Genomic DNA, 22,467 nt, shown 5'->3' with positions numbered 1-22,467 from the left:
ATTCCTCAATAAAAAGACACAAACTAACATAAAGAGGACCCAGCATTTTGTTGCACACAGGAAACACACCTCAGTGATGAAGACAGAAACTACCTCAGGGTTAAAGGCTGGAAAACAATCTTTCAAGCAAATGGTCAGAAGAAACAAGCTGGACTAGCCATTGTAATATTGAACAAAATCTACTTATCACCAAAAGGTATCAAAAAAGATAAGGAAGGACACTTCATATTCATCAACAGAAAATCCAACAAGTTGAACTCTCAATCCTAAATATCTATGCACCAAATGCAAGGGCACTTACATTCATCAAAGAAACTTTACTAAAGCTCAAAACACACATTATTGTGCACCTCACACATAAATAGTAGGAGGCTTCAACACCTGACTCTCAGAAAGGGACGGATCATGGAAACCAAAACTAAACAGAGACACAGAGAAACTAACAGAAGTTATGAACCAAATGATTTTAACAGATATCTACAGAACATTTCATCCTAAAACAAAAGAATATACCCTTCTTCTCAGCACTTCATGGTATCTTCTCCAAAACTGACCATATTATCAATTATATGTCACAAAACAGGCCTCAACAAATATCAAGAAGATTGAAATATCCCATGCATCCTACCAGATCACCATGGACAATGCTGGTCTTCAATAACAATAAAAATTAAGGAAAACCCACATACACATGGAAGTTGAAAAACGCTCTACTCAATGATAACCTGGTCAAGGAAGAAGTAAAGAAAGAAATCAAAGACTTCTTAGAATTTAATGAAAATGAAGGCACAACATACCCAAACTTATAGGACACAATGAAAGCAATGTTAAGAGGAAAACGCATAGCTCTGAGTGCCTCCAAAAAGAAACTGGAGAGAGCATACAATATCAGCTTGAGCCATCCTGAAATATCTAGAACAAAAAGAAGCAAATACACCCCAAAGGAGTAGACAACAGGAAATAATCAAACTCAGGGCTGAAATCAACCAAGTAGAAACAAAAAGAACTATCCAAAATCAACAAAACCAGGAACTGGTTCTTTGAGAAAATCAGCAAGATAGATAAACCCTTAACCAGACTAACCAGAGGGGTATGAAAAGGGAGACATAACAACAGAATCTGAGGAAATCCAAAAAATTACCAGATCCTACTATGAAAGCCAACTCTCTCACTACTTATTCAATATAATACTCGAAGTCCAAAAAACCCTAGCCAGAGGAATCAGACAACAAAAAGAGGTTAAAGGTTACAAATGGGAAAGGAAGAAGTCAAAATATCACTGTTTGCAGATAATAGGATAGTATCATTATGTGACTCCAAAAGTTCTACCGGAGAACTCCGAAGCCTAATAAACAACTTCAGCAAAGTGGTTAGATATAAAATTAACTCAAAACAAATCAGTAGCCTTCTTCCACTAAAGGATAAACAGGATGAGAAAGAAATGAGGGAAATGACACCCTTCACAACAGTCACAGATAAGATAAAACAACTTGCGGTGACTCTAACCAAGCAAGGAAAAGATCTGTATGACAAGAACTTCAAGTCTCTGTGGAAGGAAATTGAAGAAGATCTCAGAAGATGGAAAGATCTCTCATGCTCATGTATTGGCAGGATCAATATTGTAAAGATGGCCATCTTTCCAAAAGCAATCTACAGATTCAATGCAATCCCCACCAAAATTCTGACTCAGTTCTTCATAGAGTTAGAAAGAACAATTTGCAAATTCATTTGGATTAGCCCAAAAAAACCAGGATAGCCAAAGTTATCCTCGACAATAAAGACCTTCTGAGGGAATCACCATCCCTGACCTCAAGCTGTGTTACAGAACAAAAGTGGTTAAAAACTGTGTGGTATTGGTACAGAGACAGGCAGGTAGATCAATGGAATAGAATTGAGGACTCAGAAATGAACTCATACACCTATGGCCACTTGATCTTTGACAAAGGAGCTAAAACCATCTAGTGGATATAAAGACAGCATTTTCAACAAATGGTGCTGGTTCAACTGGAAGTCACCATGAAGAAGAATGCAGATTGATCCATTTTTATTGCCTTGTACAAAGATCAAGTCCAAGTGTATCAAGGACCTTCACATCAAACCAGATCCACTCAAACAAATAGAAGAAAAGTGGGGAAGAGCCCCTAACACATGGATAGTGGGGAAATTTTCCTGAACAGAACACCAATGGCTTATGCTCTAAGATCAAGAATCGACAAATGGGATCTCATAAAACTGCAAAGCTTCTGTAAGGCAAAGGACACTGTGGTTAGGACAAATCGGCAACCAACAGATTGGGAAAAGATCTTTACCATTCCTACATTCAATAAAGGGCTAATATCCAAAATATACAAAGAACTCAAGAAGTTAGACTCCAGAGAGCCAAATGACCCTAAACAAAGAATCCTCAGCTGAGAATTATTTATTGGCTGAGAAGTACTTAAATAAATATTCAACATTCTTAGTTACCAGTGAAGTGAAAATCAAAACAACTCTGAGATTCCACCTCATACCAGTCACAATGGCTAAGATCAAAAACTCAGGTGACAGGAGATACTGGCTAGGATGTGGAGGAGGATGAACATTCCTCCATTGTTGATGGGATTGCAAGCTGGTACAACCACTCTGGAAATCAGTCTGGAGGCTCCTCAGAAAATTGAACATAGTTCTACCTAAGGACCCAGCTGTATCACTCCTAGGCATATACCCAAAAGATACTCCAACATATAACACGGACACGTGCTCCACTATGTTCATAGCAGCCTTATTTATAAGAGCCAGAAGCTGTAAAGAACCCAGATGTCCTTCAACAGAGGAATGGATATAGAGAATGTGGCACATCTACACAATGGTATACTACTCACATGTTAGAAGCAATGACTTCATGAAATTCTTAGGCTAATGCATGGAATTAGAAAATATCATCCTGTGTAAAGTAGCACAGTCACAAAAGAACACACAGGGTATGCACTCACTTATAAGTGGATATTAATCCAGAAGTTCAGAATACCTAAAATACAACTCACAAGCCAGAAGAGGCTTAAGAAGAAGGAACAGCAAAATATGGATGCTTCAGTTCTTAGATGGGGGAACAAAAATACTCACCAGAGTAAATAAAGAGAAAAGTATGGAGTAGACACTGAAGGAAAGGCCACCCAGAGACTGCCCCACATGGGGGTGCATCCCATATACAGCCCCCAAACCAAGACAATATTGTGGATGCCAAGAAGTGCATGCTGACAGTAGCCTGATATATCTGTCTGCTGAGAGTCTGTACCCCAGCCTGACAAATACAGAGGCAAATGCTTTCAGAAAACCATTGACCTGAGAACAGGGTCTTCAATGGACGAGTTAGAGAAAGGACTGAAGGAGGTGAAGGTGTTTGCAACCCCATAAGAAGAACACAATACCAACCAACCACCACCCCCAAGAGCTCTCAGGGACTTAACCACCATCCCAAGAGAACACAGGGATGGACCTATGGTTCCAGCTGCATATGTAGCAGAGGATGGCCTTATAGGGAATCAGTGGTAGGAGATACCCTTGGTACTGTCAAGGCTCCATGTCCCAGTGTAGGGGAATGCCAGAGCAGGGAGTTGGGAGGGAGTGTGTGGGAAGGTGAGGGAGCACCCTCATAGAGGTTGGGGAGTTTGGAGAGCAGGTTTCTGGAGGGGAAACTGGGAAATGGGATAACATTTTAATGTAAGTAAGATATGCAATTAAAAAAATAAGTATGGAAAAAACCTGTATAACCTTAAAAATTACCTTTATTTGCCTTAATGCTGAGTTTTTCTTTGCAGTTTTACCCATTCTCATCAAAATACACACACACACACACATACACACACACACACACACACACACACACATGCTTTCTAGTGCAAATAGGTTTCATGTGCCTAGGTTTTAATTTGTAAAATAACCATTAAGAGTAAAGCCATCCTGCATACTAGAAATGTTTTGTCTTTTCCATAGATATATTCTTTGAGATCCACAACTCCATTAAACCTGTGGCTTTACTGGACAATCATGTACAGGAAGGACACCTCCTTCAGGGTAACATCTTCCACTAAAATAATGTTTGGAATTCCGAAAGAAGTGAGGATGAATGGTAGTGGATTTATCATTAAAGTATCCGCAGGACCTGAGAACTCAGCTGTGCCTGGTCGGCAGGATCATGACTGTTCACCTCTGTTTCCCCATGTCTGAAAACTTTTGGCTAGGTCTGACACAAATGTTTCCTGAAAAGTGACCAAGTGAGGCATTTTAGAGACGGGAAGTGTGTCTGTGAAATGGATGCTCAATGTTCAAGGCTGGTAATAAATAAAAAAGCTAGCATATATTTTTTCACAGACCACTAACTATCTCGTAATGTGTCCGGAGCTCCGTCATCCCATCTTTACAACTACCTTAAGAGTAAACTGAATTTATGCCTTTCATTTACAAACAAAAAAGCGGAGTTAGTGGTGTGTGTGTGTGTGTGTGTGTGTGTGTGTGTGTGTGTGTGTGTGTGTAATAGTTGCTTGTAGGCATCGCATAAAAACTCACGTTGAAGTCTGCAAGATAGTGAGTTCCAAGTTTATAAAATCTTGTGCTTTTCAGAAATTATTGCAACATAAGCCACACACGCGGACATTCATGCACAATAAAGCCACACATAGAACTTTTAATTTTTATTTATATTTCTTAGCTCAAGAATTACACACTAGCCAACATTAGTATATATTTACATGCTGAAACTGGCTGCAATTAGTTGAAATTCATGAAAATAATTCTTATGTGCTATTCATTGATAATCCTCTTTTGAATTTGACTACCGCGTGTATCCCAGAGATTTTAGAAGTCCTGATGTTAGAAAGACGTGAAAACGGATGCAGTGAGTCCCGCTAGTGCTTTGCATTTTTCTAGCTGTTGGGGAGTGAGCAGGATGTGTGTGTTCAGAAAGGCTACAAGGTCATTGTAAGGCTGATAATCACTACGTTGTGAAGACACGGGACCATCACTTCTTATAAAAGGACAGTTCAGAACTACGCAGGAACAATTCCATAACAGAACTATTTAAACACCCATGCAAAGAAAAATTGTAAGTGGCATGGAATTTAAATTATAGGTAGCTTCATTTGCGTGGATTGTGTCTAAAACGAATGTGTGTGGACTCGTAATCACTGAACCAAAACATAAAATGGGACAAACTGATGGAAATGCTGACTTGATTCAAATGGTGAGTGACAGGGGTATGGCGTCAGATGGAGGGGATCTAACAGGGAGTGGCATTTCGCTTTAGAACTCAAAATAAAATTTTGTTTTTCATCGTTTTGGATGTTTATCACAAACATACTTCCTAAATCAAGTTAAAAATTGATGTCTAAATATTGCACATATCTAGAGAAATGTTCTCAATGAATTTCCCAAACTAGAGCTATTTAAGGGTACAGCTTTTTTTTTTTTTCCAACTTAAAAACGCAAACAAACACACAGACAATAATTTGCTCAGGGAAACTTCTGAATTTACTCTCTATTGACTCCTTTCTATTTTTTTTAAAAACCATCTCCCTACTGCATTTGGAAAAATTATTTAAACTTTGGTGTGAAGCAGTGACCTTTTTTTCCATTTCCTTTCTTTCTTTCATTTTTTTATTCGTTTGCTTTTGAAAAATAATTCTGGAGTCTTTGGTTGAAAGGAATAATACTATCTAAAGACAAATGCTAGTATATATTAAAAAAAAATCTTCTAGCATGCATCACATATAACAAATTCTGGAGCTGGTATGAATAATTTTTGTTGTCTGCAGTGCTGCTATAAACATCTAGTTTTGGGGGCCTAGCTATACTTTGCAAACTTTGGCTTCTTTTACTCTAGCATAGAAAAAAGTTAAATCGACCCTAACCAAGTCTCCTTTTTTTCCATTTAACTTTTTAAAAGCATCCCTTTTTGTTAATATGACGCCAAAACAAGGCTACATTTCCCACTGAGAGGGATCAAATGGGGGTGAAAAGCAGGGAGTAGAAGATGGTGTATGTGTGTGTGTGTGAGTGTGTGTGTGTGTGTGTGTGTGTGTGTGTGTGTGTGTGTGTGTGTGTGTGTACTCATACCTGTATGTGAGAAACAGCAGTGGAAACCCTTCTGGCTGGGATTCCCAAATCATTTATGCAAAAGGGTGTTTAAATTACTCTGTTGGGGCACTGCAGTAAACACACTGAGTGAAAAATAAATAGATAAAATTAAGACAAAAACCTTAAGCAATTATTTGTATCTGTTGACTAATAATTTACAGCATATTTAATTATGTACATAATGTAGCACGTCAATGTAAGCCATAAACAGAATTAGTACATTGCCTTACTGTAAAATACAAATTAGAAGTTAAAAATATTTAAGAAATCTGTTTAAATATTTACACACGCTCAGTGAAAGTTATGGTTGCTTACATAACAGATTCTGTACACTTAGCAAAATGGCATAATTACTACAGTTGTAAATTTCCCCTAACCATCATGGTGAAGGGTTATTTTTTTTCACTCCTCTCCAGAGGATCTTTTCCCCCATTTTCTTAATTTTATTTTTTAAATTTTAAATCACCAATGGACAGTGTTATATGTGTCCTTTAAAAGAGAGCAGATGGACATTTGACAAGCAATGCAGAAACTAGTTAACATCTCATAATTTGAGGTACAGTACTATTGTAGTGTCAAACTGTGCAATGTTCTTAGAACTGTAGGCATTGATTTGCTGAGAGAGATGTTCAGTACCCTGTATTACTTATTTCAGAATGGTGACCGTTGGTTGCCAAATTTTAAAAAAAAATTAGTCATATACAGGCTCAATGAAGGAAATAACTCATTAGCTTATTCCTTTTGTTTCTGACGTATGAATGAATGCATACATATGCATGTATGTTTACATGGATCTCTATATACACTATACACATGTAGATATGCTATAAGACCTGTCCGTGTTGATGTTTTCGGGTTTTGTTGTTGACCATGAAGTTAGCTATAAGACTCAAACACAGTGACCTACAGAAAACGGAATTGGTCATAGTTGCCGATTTAAAGCAGGTCTTGCTTAAAATACCTGTGATTTATTTCTCCGTTAGAAATTCCACTGCACTTTTGTGATGTCTTGTGCTTTTGTAAGCTGACAGATCACTTCTGTGTGGTCCTAATCCTAGAATGTAGCATCTTTTGTTTTTTTTTTTTAAATCAGTATTATTACTGTTGTTTTTATTACTTTACTTAGCACTGCTCTTGTTGAAGTGAAGAGACAGAAGGACTAGATGGCACTGCTTGAGTCCTATCCTTTGTTGTTAAATTGCAGTAGAAATAATTGTAACATTCCTATGCAAACACATGAGTATGCTGCATGAAATTTCAATTCGGAGGTGCATTTCATACCTACAAGCAGTCATGTACAATATATATATATACAGATTGAGATCAGAGATTTTGTTTAGACTGTGCATTTGAGAGTCAGAATTTGCCCACTAATTTCTCAAAGATGAAAAAACACCTTAATTGCTGGCTATCTGACTATTGTATAATCAAAAGAAAAAACTATACATATGTATAAACGGATAGTAATACCATTTCAAGATTGCCAAAATACACCTTGGTGGTCCATTAGTTTAATTACTGGGTAATAAACTAATTGGTTTTCCCAGATTCAGCAGACCTAGCACCCTTTCCTACATTCTAATTCAACTAAATATGTAGCTTAAAAATAAAATCTACATGGACTGCTATTCCTGGACGGGAGGAGTCAGTGTTCTCTACCTACATGTATATTGAATGTCAATATATGTTTTCACTCTAGGGCATTGGTCACAAGGTCCCGTCTTTTCTCTGCATTAGTTAGACCAGAAATCTGTTTGCTTATCATGAGCCTGTGAAACCCACCCTGTGAGGCTGCTTCTCTCCATCTTTGATCTAAATTATGTGGTTGACTTCCCTGGACAGCTAAGGTTTTGTTATAATCACAAATTACAATATCAAGGGTTTTGTTATGGCTTTTATGGAGATTGCAAATGGGAGCCTAGACTTAGGCTCTGAATTGTCTTTAGAAAAATCTTTTCAGAATGGCATGTCACAGGTGTGCCCCTGAGATTAAGGTTATGCTTCTTCCTGTGGGTTTCTACTCAGACTTCACCCCTGGTGACAAGGGATAGGCACTTTTATTACTGTGAACCCCCCCTAAAATAATGATTTTGTAGGAGAAAGCCCTGGAGAAACTCGAAAAATCTTTACTCCGAGCACATGTGAACATCCTTAGTCATGTCTGTAGTCCTGTAACTCAAATTCAAAAGTATTAGGTACATAGTTAAAACACAGGAGTCAGGCACCCCCAACACTGATTGGGAAAAACAAACAAACAAACAACAACAACAATGACAAAAAAACCCACAAAAACCTACTATCCTATCTTTGTTAAAATTTAGAAAATTAATGATGAATTTTCATTTCTTTTTCTTGTTTTCTCTTTATCAGAATAGAAGCACACAGTAATGCTTACTCTCCTAGGTTTTTGAGCCATGATGGAAAGATTCATCTGTAAATGATACTAGCCTTGACTCCTATACACTTAACTGGGGACCCTACTCTGAAGTCAGATATATATTTTTTTGATTGTTTTTAAAAAATAGAAGTAGCAAAGTCATCCTCTGAGGTTAAGGTCAATCAGAGTCAAATGTATAGAAAACATAGTAATTTAGTATTTTCTATAGGTAAAGGCCAAATAAACACCCCATCCCCGTTGACAAAAAATAAAATATATTACCCTGTTCTCTTTTCTGTAAAGAATCTGTAGGCCCAATATAGAAAGATGCACAATGACACAATTTGAGAAGCAGTATAAAAACAATCCTCATACCAGCCTGCTTGGCGGTTATCTACGCTTCTGTACCATGAGCTGGGAGTGCAACACTCACTCACCACGGTTTTGTTCTAATCCCAGTGTCCACTGTTTTTCGTGGTTTGCTTGATTAAGTAGATTGCAATATACACAATGTGAGCACCCTTTAAATGACCCAACCCCACAGACTCCCAGACTCCGTAACGCAAGCCTTGGAGAATACAAAAGAAAACCCAGGTCACAAGGTCTCAGCAAAGTCTCTCCGGGGCTGTCTCCTAAGTGTAAAATGAGATATACTGAAAGCAAGAAAATCTGAAGAGGGCGACTAATCCTTTAGGGCAAAGAGCAAATTCTCCTTGTAAAAATACCGTATTCGAGTCCGAAATAAACCTGTAGGAGGACAATGTAAGGGCAACTGACACTGAGGAAAAATGACCTGCTTGCTCATCTCTGCTCTGTATTTGTCTGTTAGAATGATTCTCAATATAAGCTATCAAGAGACTTCTAATTCCCTCCACTTTTCTATTTGATAGCTACTTTTTTGATGAGATAAATGATTTTTAAAAATCCTCTTTAAATGTGCTAAGCTCACGACATGGGCACATCAATCTGTCTCATTCTATGCTTTGCTGCTCAGGGCTGTGTGTCAGACCAGATGCTGTGTTGCAATGATAAGGGTCACACTTGGTTGTTTTACTCTCTCTTAACCATGGTATTTTCTGGACTTTTGACCCTGCTCTGTGCTGCTAGCTTTTATTTTGACCACCTAGGAAACAGCTTTTTGGCAAAGTGTAACCTTTGGCCACTGCACACGGTCTGCTCAGAAGTCTTCTGTTCTCTAAGACCCGCTTGAAAAATATGCCAGCTGCTTTGCTGTAGGCCAGACCAATTGGATTCCCGAGTCTCTTCTTTGAAGCTTTGTCCCACCTCCCTATTTTGATTGTGCTCAAAATGCATACAAATGTATGAGACCTTTGAGAATCACCACTCTATGATGTCATCATCATCATCATCATCATCATCACCACCACCACCACCATCATCATCATCACCACCATCATCATCATCTGGCTTAGACCTCAAAGCCCATATTGAAGTAGCATGTTTGCATTATTGCGGATAATGTTTTATAAGCACAGTGCTGTCCCAACTGCGTGCCAACCTTAGGAACAACGATGGAGAGCATTTGGAAATGACTGTTTCAGAGACTTGACTGCCCATGCCATTGAGCTTTCCAGTGTCTTCTAGAATCTAGGTAATTAACCCTCTGAGTAGGCTGTGTCCTAAAACTGACAAAGATCTTGCCGGCATGTGTACAAATCACTTGCATTGTAACTGGAAAACCACGAGGACCTTAGTGTAGTCATTACTTAGTAGAAGCAACCCAAATGTTATGAAATGGACCACAGGATAGGCCAGCAACTAAGGTATTTTAACATCGCTTTTGTCCTGGATTGATGTGTTTTCCAAGTCCTACATCAGGCATCAAGCTGTACAACTGTTTGAAGAGGAATCTAGTCCTTGCTTCTCATGGGAGGCTGGAGTTTAGTTCACATAGTAAAGCCAATAGACGATGTTGAAGAAGGAAAACACCACAGGGAAGAAAATGCGGGACCACCGATCAATGGCGTTCACATCAGTCAAGTCGGGGATGGTGATTTTCAGTTGGGAGGCACGTCTCCTCAGGCGACTTTTCTTTTGTGCCACATGTCGTTCCAGGGCGTTGCGGCCAAAACTATGCCTAGGCAACCCAGCTTTCCGATACTGGATGCTGGAGGCATCATAGGCAAGCATTGTGCTCCTGGGGTCTCCAAGTCCCATTACTGCTTCTGATGTGGCCATCTCATTTTTTATCTCAAGAGTGCTGAGTAAGATGTTCTCATGTGGGTCCATCTGGAAGGAAGAAGGATCAGAAAGGGTACCATAAGACTTTGTTAAGGCTTGTACTGCAAGGAACTATTACAGACACTTAACAGGCTGTGTATCACAGTGGCGAAGAGAGCTAGCTTTCTTATTGCAATGCTTGACTTTTAATTGCAGCTTTGCCACTGTGAGCTATTGACCATCAAGTTCCTCATTTACTAGATGGTACAGATTCAATTCCAGAGGTTTCCTATAATGTGATTATAATAGATTAACTAACACCAGCTTCATAATTTCTACTTACCCCAAGCAGAGAAATAGAAGTCAAGAAACATCCCTTTACATAATTTATAACATTGACATAAACAGATGAACAATTCAATTTTATTATCTATGGTATAATGGTAGGAAACTACTCTCTGAGTTATATTCACACTTATGTAATATATTTATTTACTGAATATATATATATATATATATATATATATATATATATATATATATTTGAGAATCAAGGTATAGCAACCGCCATTATTCTTTTTCTTCCTTTCTGGTCATGTTGGGGACTGTACCTGGAGCCTTTACTATTATAGGTAAGTGTCATACCTCTGAGCTACATGCCCACTGATAATTTTTTAATTACAAAATAAGAAAAAGTGAATCCAACTTTCTGTACATTGATTGAGAAGTAGAATATTTTTGTATGTTCCTCAAGAATCCAACATTTTTGATCTTTTTAAGGCAATGATTATGCAAGTTGGGTGTTATATTTTAATCCATTAACCATTACTAAAATAGAAACTAATGGGATGGGTCACCAAATATACTTGTCACATTGAGCCACTTAAAAATATTTTTTAAAAGAAATTCTTGTGTGTAGCAAGATTTAATAATCTGAAAATTTCCCCCTGGGCACGATTCCCAACATGCACATGGTAGCTTTCAAGCATCTATAATCTAGTTCCAGGGGATTCAATGCCTTATTCTGACCTGCATGAGCACCTCACACATGTGTTGTGTATATATAATATGTAGGCAGAACACACATACAATTAAGACAAAAAAGTCTCTAAAAATACAAAACTATACTATTACAATATTACTAACATGTAAATTGAAATGCTATATATAAAGGAAGACAATAAAATAATGAATGAATGAAGAAAGAAAGAAAGAAAGAAAGAAAGAAAGAAAATCTGGCTAATGGTAGGCACAAATGATATAGACAGGAGATATAAGCAATTTGTAACATGATATAGTAGTGTGAGCATGGATTGTGCAGAAAACAAAATATTATAAAGACTACATATTAGTAATTAACTTTGATATTTACTTTGATGGTCCTATATTACAACTTCAGAGCTAAGACTGTTTGAGAAAATAGATTCTACAAAACATTCTAGAGCATAATAGTTGGCCAATTAATCTCTGCCCCCTATATGGTTGTTTTATGGTTTAAACAAACATACTGGGTAGACTAAACAACAGCTATTCAAATTGTTTTGGAAAGTTTATAAAATTTGGAAATGCAAATACATATATGATACAAGAGTACTGACTTTCACAGCAGTGGTTGTGATGATTGGTTAGTTCTCAGCCTAAGGAACACTGAAATGCTTTTGCTGTGTTCAGTTCTCTGCAACAACTGTTGCACTAAATACTCACAAGCTTTCTTATAACAGGGCACTCTTCTTCCATTTACAGGTAAGGGTGTTCACCTGAATTTCCCTCCCAGACACTTGGTCCCTAAGGAAAACCATACCTCAAAGCTTCATCCTCTAAGAAATCAAATTTACAAGTGAGAGGATGTGAATTTTCACCTGCTGCTCCAACACTCCATCTACTCTCTATATTTGCTGTGCTTTTATCCATACAGGAAACAATTTTTAACATGCAGATTTTTCTTTAATGATTTTCAGTGCTTCTCTCATTCCAATACCGGGATGCTTGCCTTACTACAGAGTGTTATAGTAGTAAGAGAGGTTACAAAGCAATCATAGGCTTGACTGTTAATTGTATGAAACAATGGTAGCAATCCCAAGAAGGGCATTGGCACCTGTCAAAAGTAACCTTTTCTAAATTTTACACACATTACACTCGGATGATTTATTTAACTTCAATGAGTTTCTATCTTACTGTGTATGGAATTCAAGAGTTGAATCCAACGATCCCTGGAGCCTTATCATTTGTTTCTTTTTCATTTCCAAATTCAAGAGATATGTTCAGTGTGATTGATTAGCGGGCTGAGTGTCATGAATATATAGAGGGCTAAGGAAGAGTCCTCATGGCAAGGGCAGCCTGCAGAAACAACACTGGGTACAGGTCAAAGTGTAGTTTTCCATTGGTTCTTTTTGATGTGAGAAAGCTAAACATTCCTTCATCTGTATTGAGAGCTGATGTAGGATGCGGGGAAATTAACTGAAAGGAAATATGTAAGAAAGTAGACGCTAAAGCACGATTCAAGCCAACTGTCATGAAGTTGACAGTTATAGGGAGATGCATATGAGTACCAGGAACATGGAAAATAACAATAATAAATAACCATGCCCAAGGGAAAAGTTACTGGGTTGGCTTATATATACTTATGTGACCCACAAGAAGCACTTCAAAATTCAGAGCTGATCTCATACAAGTAAAACCACTGTTCTCTGGACGATTAAATTTGATCTAGAGTGATCTTTTCCTAGGTAAATCCAATCATCTCTGTCTTATTGGCGGTCTTGGCAGGCTGAGAAGGAGGTAGTGGTGGAGAATGCATATGGAATACCTGTGTGGACATCTGATGAGCTGCCACTCTTTGGCAGAGACCCCTTCACTAGAAAATGTTTTTTTCTTTCAGTTTTTAGTGTCGTAATTTATCTATGTAGCCCTGCTGACCTGGAACTCACGCTATAGACCAGACTGGCCTCAAATTCAGAGATCCTCCTACCTCTGCCTCCTGAGCTTGGGGATCAAAGGCATGCACCACCATAATTGGATCAAAATACTTAAACTGTAAAATATGACTATTCTTCTAGATTTGATTACCTGGCCAATAACAGAAAAGAATTAATTTATCTAAAAACATCTTTATCCAGAAAAATCTTACCCATGCTACAGAGACAGGAAGTAGGCAGGAATAAGAAATAGCCATCTTCATTTGTAATTCATTTTTCAATTAACAGGCAGGAAAGAGACTCAGGCCAGTTGTAATTCACTGTAATACGCTTTAAAGTAAAGTACAATGACATAGCTCTGGTTTTCCCAGCTAATTCTAGGAAGGAGCATTTTTCTCCTTGATCCTGTTTTCTACAAGGTCTTCTTTATAGCACTTACCTTCACTTTCCTCCTGAAAGTCACTGAATTCCTCACCAAAGAACACTCTTTAGTGCCCCTTTGTCACCAATATGGAGAATGCTTATCACATCTGCTTAGGGACTCAAAGAGCACTTGCATCACTTTCTCCATTCTGCCAAAGGCAGGCTATTGTACACTGTCCTGTATATTACTCCATATTGTGACAGTCTTTGCTTATCCAGGGTCTACCTTTGGGACTAAATCTCAACCTCTCTGATTTCAGTTCTGTTAAATGTCAATTGGGGAAAGTATCAGCACCAGCTTTCTGGGGTTGTTTAGGAAAATTGAAAGCTGTATATGCAAAACACTTAGGCTCTTTGCTCATAGCAGGCATTCAACAAATCGTAGCTAAAATTGCTATTAAAACTCCAATACAGCAACCATTGGACTAAGCATGGAGTAGCCAGTGGAGGAGTTAGATATAGAACTGAAGGAGCTGAAGGGATTTGCAGCCCCATAGGGAGAACAACACCAACCAACCAGACCTTCCAGAGCTCCCATGGATTAAACCACCAACCAAAGAGTACATATTGAGGCATCCATGGCTCCACCTGTATATGTAGCAGAGGATGGCCCTGTAGGACATCAATGCGGGGAGGGGAGAACCCTTGTTCCTGTGAAGGCTCGGTTCCTCAGTGTAGGGGAACACCAAGGCAGGGACGTGGGGGTGGGAGGGTCGGTGGGGGAGCACCCTCATAAAATCAGGGGACAAGAGGATGGGATAGGGGATTTCCAAAGGGGAAACTGGGATAGGGGATAACATTTGAAATGTAAATAAATAAAATATCCAATAAAAATTTCAATATAGGTGAATAATCCACAGTCTCCTTATCTTCATGCCTTTACTGTAAATGAAACATCCATAGCACACTGACCCTACACACCTACACACACACACACACACACACACACACACACACACACACACACACAGGCTGTGTAAGAGTGAACAAAAAGATTATAGAAGCTAGGGCCATTGGATTCCTGCAGTGGAAAGTGTTTACCAGACATGATCTGGCTGTTATACACATGAACACATAGCAGCTATGACAGCATTCACAAGAGCTCTACAAAATCTCCCCAGTCAAAACCAAGCATGGAAAAAAGCTCATGAAGCTCTACCCACAGATGAGGAGAGATATTAGCAATTGATGACTTCAGGCAGAGGGAGAGAGTTTTCTTTAGGCATATAGCTCATGAGGGGCTGTGTAGGCTCAAGCTGATGGTCCTATAATCATATGCATACAGGTAGCACTAAGAGGAATTAGTAGGTTTTTAAAAAAAGGAAACCAATGAAATTGAAGTCAAACATGGTAGGGGAATAAAAGAGAAACTGGGTGGGGAGGGAATGGGAGTAGAGTCGATGACAACACGTTATTGGCATATATAAATTTATCAAACAAAACAATCTCACTAGTCAATGCATCTATAGGTTTCACTTTATGCTGCCATAGGAAAAAAATGCCACAGACAGTTATATAGGCTAAACTTTCAAAATCATTACTACCTACTGAACACTATGTGTTTATTTATAAAATATGGCTTCATTAACTATAGTAAGTCTACACTGAATCATTTTCAAATGTTGAGATGAGATGAATAGAAGTTGCATTTCATTTTTGGGGGAGGGATGGAGAGAGAACAAAAGGCTAATGGACATTACTACATACACCCTGCATGCCAGTTCATTTTAATATACCTAAAACCACCTGGGAGGTCAGTCTTCTGAAGGAAGTTTTCTCAGACAAATTTGTCTCTGGATGTGACTATGAGTAATTGCCTTGATCGTTACTTGATATAAGAGGACCTTGCACCATTCTCCAGACAAGTGTCCTGAACATTGGAAAGAGAGGTGAAAGCAAGCTGAGGATCATTGGGCCAGCAAGGAACCATGCCAATAATTCTCTGCCCTTGAGTGTGGATATGATGCGTATACAGTTGCTCACCTTTCTGCCTTGACTTCCCTCAAGTGATGAACTCTAGTCTGGAATTGCATGCTGAGATAACTCCTCTCTTCCATAAGTTACTCTGGGTCAGGATATTTTATCATAGTAACAGAAAGGAAAGTAGGGCACCACATTTACGGAACCAGTTACATCTGCCCAATGACAAGAAAAATAGGGCCTAGAGGCCAAGGCCAAGAACGAAATTATCAGTATTACAGTGGCAGAGAGCAGGGACAGATGACCTGGCTTGTCTTTTCTCCTGATATGTCAGTTTTCGTTAAAATTCTGATGACAATAAATTATACTAATTTTCTTGGTATTTGTCGTTTATCAAACAGCACTTCTTGAGGAAAACACAAAAGGAGGCCTTTGTATTCCATTGCTGTATCTTCAATAATCTTACATTGCTCTTAGAACAATGCACATGCTCAATATAGAGTGGTTCAATGAAATTAATTTTGTGATAATAAAAATCAAATCCACCTCTTTGTGAGTCATCAGTACATTGGAGTCAATTATTTCATAGCACTCTAAAGAGCAGAACACACCAGGAAGACCTCTGGAACTCTACCTCTGCACCCAAGATTTCTTTGTCTATTTGCATAGGTGTTTGCTTGCTTGCTTGCTTTTTTTCTAAAATAGAGCCTCTATACTCCCATGGTGCCCAATGTTACTTCCAGGACAGATCCTCCATTCCTACACAGACAGGAGTACTTAGGAACTAACAACTTGAAGTTGAAATTAAGCATTTTATTTACAGAACACGTTCAGTTGTCCCAGAAGCTACTTAGAGCTGGCTCTGATCCCACACTTGGAAAATAGTGAAAAGCAGGCAGAGCAGGAATTAGATTTAGATCTGTTCCACTTTCCATTGCTGAAGCATGGAACCAGTCTACCTCAGTGGGGCAGTCATCACTGGGTCTTGCACAATTATCCAGAGGAAGGACTAATATGAGTGTTTAGAGTGAAATCTGTCACTAAAGATAAGAGCTGGTTAAACTTGTATTAACTCCAACACTGTCAGGTGAGAAGAGAAGACATATGTGTTCTGTCTGCTTATCACGGGTAATCTACTTATTCTCATTTCTTTTTTTAATTGGATATTTTCTTTATTTACATAAATAAGTAATTGCTGGACTGTGGGTCTCAATGCAGTATTTCAATGCTACCTCCAATCTGTCTTAAATCTACCAAGGAAACCTGATCCACCTGGTGGGGTGGAGGACGAGAAGCTGTGTCCCTTGTTCCTAAGCTCAGGTGTCCATCACAACCCCCTGAGGCCTTGTTAAGACAGATTTCTGGCTTCCACTGTTAGGATACCTGAATCAGCAAAGTTGGAATGCATCTCGATAATCTGAATTTCTAATAAGTTCCCAGGTGACACTGTATTTCTGATCTAGGGTTTATGCTTAGAAAATGCATCCCTTGGACAGCAGCTGAAGGGCACAGTGTGACTTCAAATGAGGAAGCAGCAGAGTTAAAAAAAATTATGAAAAGAGAAGTGGCTGGTTGAATTCTACAACCAATTTGAAGAACAGCTTTCACATGAAATGCATGTAGTTTTCATTTCTGCACTATTCCCAGGAAACACACAACACATGCTGCTTCTCTGTGACTTGACAAAACTCTATGAAACATGGATCATTAACATCTCCATCTTAAATACAAAGAGATAAAGAGATATGCCTAAATGTGTTCTTAGTAATCTGGTCCGAGATCCCCTCCTAGGTACTTAATTATACATCCTCCTGGCTGAATTTTGTCATTGAATACCTTTTCTGTATGCTGTCTTTAGATGATAAATTTTAGAAAATTAGAAGATGCTGCCATTGACTCATGCATTTAGCTAATTTAAAAAATAAGTTTCTCCCTCTTCCACTTCCTCCTCTGTTTCTTCTTCTTCTTCTTCTTCTTCTTCTTCTTCTTCTTCTTCTTCTTCTTCTTCTTCTTCTTCTTCTTCTTCTTCTTCTTCTTCTTCTTCTTCCTTTCCTCCTCCTCCCCCTTCCTCCTCCTCCTCCCCCTCCCTCCTCCTCCTCCTCTCCCTTCTTATTTTTCTAATCTAACCTTTTCTGATTGTCTCAACTCAGCAGAGCAGAAAAGACATGTGAAACCCTCTCATCTAATCTGGTTTCTGCAGAGGACATTGTACTGGAAAACATACCAGTATTATGAAACTATTCTCTTTTAGCATGTCTACCTATTCAAATAACCATGGGCATTTTCTTAATAGCAGCTGAAGCAAGATGGAGAAAAGCAAAAAAAAAAAAAAAAAAAACAAACAAAAAACCCAAAAAACAAAAACAAAAACAAAAAACAAAACCAACCAACCAACCAAAAACCTAACAAATAAAACAGAAGAGATGGGCACATAAACCCACACGCTTGCAGATGAGTTGCAGGGAGCCTTGCTGGTAGTGGCTTTGTACTGTGCTCTTATTTCAAGTTCTGCTTCTTATTCGCCTATCCATTTCTAAAAACACGCTTGTCTGGGGAGATTTTATAAAATCACCGTTATCAATCAAACTGTTGTTTCCCATCCAATGCCCCTGTCTGCAAATTAAGATGCACCTGGAGTTGTATTTTTCAATCAAGAGCTGAGTGCTGGATTTTGAGAGGCAGACAAGAGTCTCCTGCAAGGCTCCTCTGAGAATGAAGACAGCTCGAATATCATCCATCTGGCACACCTACTGGTTGCAGAAACACCTCTACTGACATGGCTTACTTTGTAGATTGACCCAGGGAGCGTTGCCACTGACACTCGTAAATTAACTCTGAATATTTGGAATATATCCTTGTTTCCTTACTGTTGTCTGCTTGTCAACATTTTTTTTCAGAGGAAGAAAACTGGGCTGGCTAAAGGATTCCATTTTGCTGTTTTTTTTTAAACAGTAATCCACTATGCTCTGAAGAGTATGACTTGCTTTTTATATAATGATTGGTTAATTCCAAATGGGTTTTCAGACTCACTGCTTCTTTGCCTATTTATAATTGACATATGATCTACAGGGACAACCTTATGTCTAAGGTCATCTACAGAAAAACAAATCACGTCTCTCACTAGCAGACTAGAATCACCAGCTTACCTGAAAAGGAGAATAGTGTTATTTTAAAACTCAGTTCACTGCTGGCATTACCCACTGCATGAGAAATTGCAGATAAAAACAAGTTCTAACTACACAGTTTCCCTGCCCTGTGCCTACAGAGGGTAGGAGATCTAGTTTTATCTTCCATGAAATGGCATCGGGGCCCGTGAGACTTGAAATGCTAAGGCAATGAACCATTAAGCACCTGGGGATAGTCAGTTGCACTCTTTCTGGAGGTGGAAATCCTCTGAAAATACCTAGCAAACGCTCAGTATTCTGTGAAGTGAAAGAAAGTTCAGCCAAGCAGAATGTGTAATGGGGATTTTATCAGAGTAAGTGAAGGCCAATGCTGTTGATTCTTCAAGTCCTTGAACCAAAGTTAGTGGAGAAACAGCAATCAATGTTGGCATTTAGAATTTAGAACTGGATGTAGGAAGAATGCTTCACAATATCTCGGTAGCTTTTGCCTTACCATATGTGTGTGTATGTGTATGTATGTATGTATGTATGTATATGTGTACATATGTATATATGTATATGTGGGTATGTATATATGTATATGTATATATGTATAGTCATCCTTCCTTCATGCCTTTATTTTTCCTTCTTTGCCTTCTTCTCTCTCTACCTCTATACTTTCCTTCATTTTTAAACATATTTAATTGGTATACAGTTACTGTGCCATCTGCACATGCTTCCCTGTGTTGGCCAGAAAGTGTAGGTGGGCTAGGGAAAACCAACTCTGTACCTCAGGTTCTCTGATTTTTTTTCCTTCTCTAAACTTGCCAAAGCAGTATGCCTTCAAGACAGCAAAAGTGAGATTGTGTGTTGGTGGTAATGGATCGTTAAGTCTGTCTGGAAAAAAAATGCCACAAGTATTTAAACAAATAAATCAACCCCAAACCAAACACGGTATATTGAATCTCTAACAGTGTTAGAGAAGTCTGGGAGCTCTTCTATGGCAGGCTGTGGAGACCTATTACATGAGACCAACATGAGAGATAACTGCTGTACAGCCATACTGTGGACTTAGCAATAACAACATCCCCCACTACATACCACATCGACAGAAAGGTGACACTTGTAACCAGAGCCAGAACGAACGTAAGATCTGCTTTCCTTAATTAAGTCAGTTACTACTATCATACTAGAACTACCCTTTGTATCATAAATAAGTCCATGATTACTTCAGGCATAGTTACATGCGGAAAACTTTTCCTGGTCTTGATAAGTAATTACTAGAAAATGTACTATGTTCATTATTTTTCAGTACAAAGTAAAAAATAAGGAGCAGTATGAAATAGATTTCAGCATCTTTGAAATACAGTGACAATTATTGTAGCTTTGCTAATTCTAGGTTTTTGACTGGATATGAAGTTTGCTTACTAAACTGCTTTTGTGTTAAGCATCATCCATCTGTGCAATCATTCCTTATGATCGTCACCCGCTATGGTTCTAATGTGATCATCAGGTGGAATGTTTCTGTTTCTCACATAAAGAGTCCATCAGGCCAGCAGGTGAATGCAATGAGCTAGGGGGTGGCTTGTTTTCTGAGGGGATGACTCTTTTCTGAGGAAGCAGAAGCAGAACTCAGGATAGGAAGGAACCGATGAAGTCTCTTCTCTCCAAAGTTCCCCAGCAACAGGCCTCATAACACTTGCAATCAGTACAGAATCAATCTGTGAACCCCTTGATAGGCATGTGTGTTTCTAGAATTGACATTCTTACCCTTTAGATTCTTCTCCTAGATTTACTGCCCTTTGCAAAGTTAAAACATTGACAAGAACAGTAGCTTCAGCAACAACAGCAGATTCCAATTTTGACTTTCGCTCCTTTTCCTCCTCCTCCCCACCTCCTCCAGCTCTTCCTCACCTCCTCCAGCCCCTTCTTATCCTCTTCCTCCCCTTGTGTTCCCACTCCTCCTGGTCTTCCTTTTCTTCTAATTCTGTCTTGCTTTTTCATGCTCCTTCTCTCTTTCTTCTCCCCACTTCCTCTTTCTCCTCTTCTTCCTTCTTCTTTACCCTCTTCCTCCTTCATTTTCTTCTTCAACACTATTATTCACTAACTCTTCCAAGCCTCCCTATCTTCTACTGGGAAATTCTGAGATTATAGATAGATATCATTATGCTCAACTCCTTAAAGGGTCTTAGCCAGAAAATCTAGGTGTATAAAGGAAGCCTCATGCAGGTAGAGCTGCAGTGGGCAAGTGAGCTTCCTGGAGATGAGCCCACTGTCCTGCTCAGCTTTGGTGGGTGAGCTCTGGTGTGGTATGAACCCAGAGACATTGTCCAAGGACTGCCTCTTGCTTCTGTTGTACTTTCTTATGTTGGTCATTGCCTACTCCTCATTCATTTGGGTTGGTGTGAATGGACACAAAGAGACCCTTGCTGCCTATCACTTGGTGTAATAGGCACCACCCATCCTGGGCGATGGGCCATTTTGTTGGGCAAGCTTTTTGCAGATCAATATGAAGGTGAAAAATTCTTGAGATAATAGTGTCTAGATGAGTTAATTATTTCATGGAATTTCTGACTTGATTTAAATAATCTTTAAAGGTTATTTTGATTTAAATAATTTTGGGAAGTTAGGGTAGTTGACAAAAACACATACAGTTAGGAAATTGGAAGAGTTGATAAAAAGTTTAAGTTAGAATTAAGAATAAACTGTGCCCTTTCCTGATAGACTGGCGAGAGCTGCTTGAGTTAGAGAAAGGAGTGCAGTGAGCATTCATACATTACAGCATGTGATTGTAGAGGTAAGAAGAACAGACTGGGACAAGCTAATGATCGAGATAAGCATACCCTCTGAGATGGTCTGAGTTCTTTCTTGTGATCTAGGGATTCGGTGACAGGAATTTGGTGTGTACCAGAAAATGATAAGGTTATAATAAGGAGCAAATAATTCCAATATGAGTATAAGATCAGAAAACAGATGACTAGCCAGCTTAGCTGATCAGAACTTCCAAATTACAATGTAAGAAATTTGCTCCTTAGTAAAGGTAGGTTGTCACCAACCAGGCAAAGGGTAAAAGTTACTCCTATAGACTTGGCTGGTTTAAACTTTGTTAATCAATGACTAAAAATTACTGTTTTGAGGTCACTATGAGTTTTTGCAGAGAAAGATAGGGCACAATTGCTTAATTAGGTATGAGTTCATATAAGATATATGTAATTAATATTTTGTTGTAGTTTTCTTTTATATAATGATTTTGATCTGTTTTGGAAGAATGTTTTTTATGGTGATTACCTCTGGAAAAGATGTAATTTGTGGCTATGCGGTAATTTTCTTTCTAATAGAAAAAACTGTCTCTAGGGGTCTAAAAGAGAGTTAAGAAAAGAGATACATTCTTCCAGCTTATTCTTGCTTCAACCTTTCAGTATGCCTGAGTGTTTGA

At 38.6% G+C, this 22,467-nt stretch overlaps 1 protein-coding gene across 3 annotated transcripts in view; it reads right to left on the bottom strand.

Annotated features, from left to right (window-relative positions):
• Window positions 1–4,655: 4,655 nt before the first annotated feature.
• Gabrb2 (gamma-aminobutyric acid type A receptor subunit beta 2) overlaps window positions 4,656–22,467 on the bottom strand; it is a 236,651-nt gene continuing 218,839 nt past the window's right edge. For 2 of the 3 annotated variants that reach the window (NM_012957.3, NM_001430104.1), the window contains 1 exon segment: window positions 4,656–10,738. In NM_012957.3, the coding sequence (NP_037089.1) occupies window positions 10,391–10,738 (348 nt within the window). In that variant the 3' untranslated portion in view covers window positions 4,656–10,390. 3 annotated transcript variants of the gene reach the window in all.

The sequence above is a fragment of the Rattus norvegicus genome, chromosome 10 (assembly GCF_021556685.1).
Source record: "Rattus norvegicus strain SHRSP/BbbUtx chromosome 10, alternate assembly SHRSP_T2T, whole genome shotgun sequence".
Lineage (NCBI taxonomy): Eukaryota > Metazoa > Chordata > Mammalia > Rodentia > Muridae > Rattus > Rattus norvegicus.
The sequence above is the reverse complement of the archived record's forward strand: the minus strand, read 5'-3'. Positions and strand labels throughout refer to the sequence as shown.